General features: G+C 38.2%; 1 protein-coding gene across 4 annotated transcripts; it reads right to left on the reverse strand.

The window, feature by feature from the left end:
* Positions 1-1,745: 1,745 nt before the first annotated feature.
* LOC131047336 (two-component response regulator ARR14) lies at positions 1,746-6,315 on the reverse strand. Of its 4 annotated transcripts, none has more exons than XM_057981230.2 (6): positions 6,171-6,315; positions 5,391-5,570; positions 4,163-4,315; positions 3,475-3,819; positions 3,289-3,365; positions 1,746-2,921 (listed from the first exon to the last, which is right to left on the reverse strand). In XM_057981230.2, exons 2-6 carry the CDS (start codon positions 5,551-5,553, stop codon positions 1,986-1,988), a joined length of 1,674 nt encoding a protein of 557 aa, XP_057837213.2. In that variant the 5' UTR covers positions 5,554-5,570; positions 6,171-6,315; the 3' UTR covers positions 1,746-1,985. The 4 variants fall into 4 exon arrangements, with proteins under 4 accessions (XP_057837213.2, XP_057837197.2, XP_057837204.2 ...); XM_057981214.2 differs by having other exon boundaries at positions 5,391-5,587; positions 5,662-6,259; XM_057981221.2 differs by having other exon boundaries at positions 5,744-6,258.
* Between the last annotated feature and the right edge of the window lie 306 nt (positions 6,316-6,621).

Here is a 6,621-nt window from a genome sequence, read left to right on the forward strand (position 1 = left end):
CATGGAGCCCCCTAAATTTCTGCACACCCCCACCCCAAACCCTTGAGGCTTGCCAAGGATTCTCATAGATCATGTGTACATATCCAAGAAAAACCAAGTAGTTGCTATTGAATCCCAAAGTGATGGCTCCCCCAATAATCGAGCCCTACTACTACCCAAGCCTCAATAGACTGCAACTATCTGGGACTGGAGAATAATTTAAAGGATCTCTTACCTCAAAAATAAAGTTATGAAATGATTTTTTGCCCATTTGTACACCATTAATTTGTTGCCAAGACCTAGAGAGAACCATGTTTATCCATGCCAATGAGCCACAAAGAATGCTGGTTGATGACAACATTCGTGTTGAGGAATTTGTTGCCTATATCAACAATTGGGAGAATCTTGAGTCCAAATTCCACAATAAGCAAGAGAACCATTAAAATATAGAAAAAAAAAGGTTTAGACCTAATCATGATGAGAGAAACTATTAAAAATACAGCCACCAGCATGTTTGTGTTACACGATGAACCATACAAAATAAAAGGTGATACTTCTCAAAAGGGCCCGAGTTAAAGAACAAGAGCCAAAACCATGGCTAATACTGAAGACCCTAGTGCTCATATTGGTGGATCTGAGAAGGTTACGTTTGAAGATAAGGTCAATGGCTGATACTGAAGACCCTAGTGCTCATATTGGTGGATCTGAGAAGGTTACATTTGAAGATAACGTCGATGTCTTATCTAAGTAACAGACAACTACCGGCTTGCAAAATCTTGCTGATAGCGGTTAGTCTTGTTTCTAGTTTTGTTCTTCTACTGTTTGTTTGTAGGCTCTGTTTTGTCTAGTTAGACCATATATATTATAGTGTGCACAGTTTAATATCTCATGAGACTAGTTTCTTTAGCCATTTGACGGTACTTTATGACAGGTTTCGGGCCTCAATTTAATCCTGTTTTAATCTTAATTAAAAACATCACTAACTGATACATTGTATAATTGTATTTTGCAGTATTTGCATTTTGGAAAAAACACAAGTACATATTTCAATTTGCTTTAGCCCAATTTTTCCAGGTCCAAGTCAAAATTGGGCCTGTCAAGTTCTGCAAGTTGTGAATTTTACAACGATATCTTAAAATAAACAGCTCTACCTTCATTTAATATCTAACAGCTTCTCCTTTGACACAGATACGTATATGGAAAAAATAAAACATAGCATGGTCTATCATGGATGAATGAACAAGAATCGAAATGCACAATATAGAACAAAAAGAGGATTATACATAGAGTGCATAAGGGGCAGCCAATCTCCTTTTGTTCTGAGTAAGTGAAAGCATATTGGTAAGTTGTACCCTTTTTTATCTGTATATTTTTTTCTTGTTTTTGCTTGCCATGTTAAATTTAAGAAAACTGTAAGAACTTTCTCTGCTTTAAATGGAAATATACAAGATTATATATAGAGTGCATAAGGGGCAGCCAATCTCCTTTTTTGTTCTAAGTGAAAGCATATTGGTAAGTTGTTCCCTTTTTTATCTGTATATTTTTTTCTTGTTTTTGCTTGCTATGTTAAATTTAACAAAACTGTAAAAACTTTGACTCTGCTTTAAATGGAAAACAACAAATAAAAGAAGCCAATAAATAGCTCGTCCAACTCAATATATTCTCATGCCAGTAAACAAATAAATATAGCATATCTATTTATGTTCCTTAAACCTAGGATGAAATGTGACTGCCAAACCTTATTTTAGGACATGCTACCAACTTGCTATCTTGTCATGCCCAAAAATTCCATTAATATTTCCTAAACATGTGCTAAATCATTCTGTCAAACCTTATTTATATATAAATTACAGTAGTATATGGTCGCCATTTCTTGGGTCCTTCCATTTACAATAAATTACAAAAGACATGATGTCTGCATCTATGTTTACTGCATTTAAATTCCTACTCAACACCTCATTAAATCTAATAACGATGATGTTAGAATTGCATCACAGTTTAGAATCTCATTTGGTCAGTGGGTTGAAATCATCGATCAGATAATCTGAAATATCAGTTGATCCACTTGAAAAGAAATCTTCATTACCTAAATCTACCTCCTGTGCACTTCCAAAATCAGTCCTGGCAGAAGTTTGCCTATTAACTATGTCACTGGTAGATGCAGAAAGTGAACTGCTTCCAAATTCTTCTGCAAAGTTTTCAAATCTATTGACAGGTAGCATTTTTGATAGGGTACTTTCAGGCTTAAATGGTCTCTCGACCCATGATATGTCCTCCATGGGGCAGAGTTCGTCAACTTCCTGAAGCATACTATTAATAGGCTCCGTGCTCAGAAAATCTGTTACAGGTTTATCATGTGGAAATGTTATAGGAATATCAGCCATATTCATGCTCTGTGTCCTTGAAAGCCTAAGACTCAACTTTCTAACACCGTGTTGTTCAGGGATTGGATCAAGAACAGCATCCTCTTCCTTATCAATATTATTGAGTCTCTTTTCTGGTTTCATTTTTGAAAAATTGATTGCAGCTTTTTCATTTTCATCAAAAGCTCGCTCACATTGGGCCTTCCAGAGCATACCCATATCCACCGAACTCATTCTTTGCAATCCACTCTTTAAGCCACTTCTTGACTCAGGCATCTTATTAGCCGGACTTGAGCATTTTGGAGGAAGAATTCCTATCCCTCCCAAAACTTGTGCTCTGTTTGCTGCCAACTTTTGCTGATAAGCCCTGTACTGCTGAAGTGATTTGAGAGTGCCTTGATCTAGACCCTTTCCAACCGCTACGCTTGAATTCACTCCAACACCCAAATTCAAGCCTTTTCCACTTGATTGTTTGTTGATTGTCCCTCCAGATATGCTGTCATTGGCAGCCTGGAACGAAGCAACTGGGCAAGATTCAGGAATGATCCCACTCAGTCGCCTTAGATACAATCGGTACTTCTACACACACATAAACCCAAACAAAGAGATGAAATCCAGTCAATTCTTCCAATATTCCCTTTCAAGGAGAAGGGAAAGCATGCTTGACTATATTGATTATAGAACACAAAGTGAATTTAGTGGTAGGGTTAGTATATTGATTATAGGCTACAAAGTGAATTTAGTGGTAGGGTTAGTATGGCTGCACAAATGCTTCTTTATTTCTAGGAGAATAGATAAGGCCTAATGGCCATACAAGGTTACCCAGATCACTGCTGTATAAAGCTACCAAATTAATGAAAACCATCTCTTGCATAATTATACTTATTTTAAGCCCTTCTGCAACCATATTTTCATGCATAACAAATACAACAGGAGTTGTGATTACCTGCAAATGACTTGCAACATTCTCTCGTGAAAGCCCCTGGACTTTCATAACCTCAACAATTTTCTTTGGAACTGCTTCTGTATGACAGTTGAAGCAAATAGAAAGAGAAGTTAAAGACACTGAGATTGTGGAACTATAAAACCTCAAAGTACTCAAATGTAGTATTTCAAGGAAGTTAGAACTTACTGTCGATTCCCACTTTATTCACCGCAGCAACAAATTGCTGATGAAGTTGCACAGTCCAATGAACTCGTGCTCTCTTAAGACTGCTAACATCATCTATAACCTCATCTGCAAAGTCCCCACCACTGATATCTTTTCTCTTTTTGGAAGCTGATTCTGGGTTATCAATCACATCACGATCATCACATTCCCCCAACTCTTCCTTAAGATATTCTCTGCCTCGTCTACGCACTACGTGTTGCCAAATGTTTCTTAACTCTTCTATCCTTATAGGCTTAATTAAATAATCACAAGCTCCATGAGTGATGCCTTTCAGGACCGTACTAGTTTCTCCATTTGCGGACATCACTGCGGACACAATAATTTAAGGGCATATAGAGTACGTAATCATAGCTCAACTTATCAAACTGGATCCCTCTTAACTTCCTGCATAAGATATACGAAAATAAAGGAACAAATGGACTCTCAACTCTCAAGTCGATCAGAATCAACGGTTGCAGGATACAAGAAAAATAAAGACGGATGACCCACACAAAATTCAGCAACTTTTGTACAATCTCCAATATGAACACCATCCATGTGGCAAATATTTTAGATGGTTCACTCGTGTGATAATGGAAATCTAGCGCCCCGATGCAAAATGGAACTTCTCAAAAGAAATTTCAAGACCAAAGGGAAGGCAAATACTTACTTATTACAGGTAAATCCAGTCCCAATCCAACAACTTCCAGCAGCTTGAATCCATCCTCATCTGGGAGATAGACATCACTCATAACTAGATCAAACTGGTCCTTGCCTTCCATGATCATTGATATAGCTTGAGAAACTTGGCTACACGTTGCCACTGTAACATTGGAAGTCACAAGTTTTACTCAGAAAACGTCTAAACTAGAATTGCTCATATTATCTCAGAATATTTCCAAATATTCATCATAGAAGGCATGATATAATCTTAAAATTCCATATGTATCAGTTACTAGTGTATTCCAAATTCAGTCTTTGATTATAGCTTCATTATATCTTGTGTCTTATGTCAATGTGTACAAACGTGAGGTATCAAGATTATTTCAAGGATTTATCTTCTAGTATCACTTTGTGTGCCAAATCCAGTTTTACTTAAATCTAACACAGCAGTGCACTTTTAAAAGGAAAAACTAAGTTCTGATGAAAGCAAACATTAAAAAGGGCACTTTTCAAAGCATTTCCAGACTGAAAAAAGTATTATTCCACGGAGTTTCCCGAGGGTGGGATGTGGGGACGGGTTTTGGAGACAGGGATTAAGGGTCTAAATTTGGGGACGGCGGGGATGGCGGTGGAGCCGTAGTGGGGCGACATTGATAGACGAATTGAGGTAAATTGAATCTTTATTAAGGCAAAATCTGCAATATGAAAGGTAGACGAGTTTTTACGAAGTTAAATGTTGCAATCAATAAGTAATGACATATCAACCAACATCCCCAGCAGAGGTGGCAGAAGTGGTGGTGCTGTTGGGGGCGTTTCCCTCAGGTCCCAAATCTCAAAAACATCCCTCTCCTTAGGAAGAGGTTTTTTTTAAGGGTTGGGGAACACATCCCCGTGGAACAGTGGAAAAAAGAAATACCAAAAACCCATCTTAGGTTCAACATTTTTTGGGGGGGGGGTGGAGGGGACACATCCCCGTGGAACAGTGGAAAAAAGAAATGCCAAAAACCCATCTTAGGTTCAACTGTCCTCAAATTTTCAGCTTAGATTGGGAAAACTTGAAAGTTTTCATTGTGGCTAATTCTACAGCCAAAGAGCCCATAACATGGCCATTTCTACTAAAGCCCAAGAGAACCTCAAAAAGTGGCTCTAGACAATGTTACAGCTTATTTGTTAAAATCTTCACTACACAAGTTCAACTGTGCAAATCTTGAACTCAAGAGGTTCTTAGTTCTTACCCTTGTAACTACACTGACGAAGCATTCTTTCAAGTACTACACGACAAAGAGGATCTTCATCCACAACCAAAACCTTAAGCCCAGAAGGCGAAAAGTTCTCAATTTGCTTCATTGCCCTTGACTCCTCAGCTGTCTTTACACGATAGCTCCCACTCGACCTCATCGTGTTGCCTATCTTCCCTGGATCATCAGCATAACTACAGTCAAATGATTTTACAATATTCATGCATAAACCCATAAACCCTGCCTCACCCTATAAATTGAGAATTACCATCATGTCATATTCGATTCAGCAGAGACAGACAAGAAGTTTAAAGACTTCATCACACACAGGCTAGTCATACAACTATGACCTGAGAGGGTTTCAAATGGCGGGAGAAGAGAACACACGAACAAACGAACAACCGATCTAATCCCCCATGACAGAGCCGCATTTCAATGCTCACAGTGGCCACTTTCTATCCCATACTCACCAGTAAACCCAGCACTTGCTCTACATGGGCTTAAAATAGTATATACAGATAACCCAAGCCCTTATACCGATATGGGTTATTTGTAAATGTCTATACATTACACAACCCAAGTGAATCACAAGGATAATACCCTGCTTCACCTGAACCCTAACTAATACGCATTCTTAACGCCTCTAATTTCATCCCGTTTAACCAAAAAACGAAAAATGAAATCCTACACACAGAACAAACTCAGAGTGCAGACAGGAATCACACTGTTGCAGACACCCAGATGAAATTTATGAATCATCTAGCTAAATTGGCGGACCTGAATATTTGCAGAGTTACAAATGTATATGCTGCTGTGAATACAGTAACAGTGGCAGCATATTATAGGAACATGAAAAAAATTGTTTTTTCGACCATTGCCCCTTATTTCCATGTAATGTGGACCCAACTTTCCCGACGCCCACCTCAGCAGTCGCCATCTCCTCCCTTCCACCAATCCATTCCCCCCACACATATATCTATCTGCAAATTGTGGGGACTTCCACACACTTTTCTATATCAATAATGGAGTGTGTCGACCCTCTCTGTCGAAAGCAAAAAATTTGTCAAGATTATTTATTCGAAGCTAGATATTATAGACTGATTTATGAGAAATTTGACAACATCCAAAATAGTTGAATACGGTTATAGACCACTAAATTGAACGACTTATGTACAATATTTCTTCACCTCCTAGATTTTGTCTTGGTTAAACCATTTAAGTACAATTC

Source organism: Cryptomeria japonica, chromosome 4 (genome assembly GCF_030272615.1).
Source record: "Cryptomeria japonica chromosome 4, Sugi_1.0, whole genome shotgun sequence".
NCBI classification, from domain to species: Eukaryota; Viridiplantae; Streptophyta; class Pinopsida; order Cupressales; family Cupressaceae; genus Cryptomeria; species Cryptomeria japonica.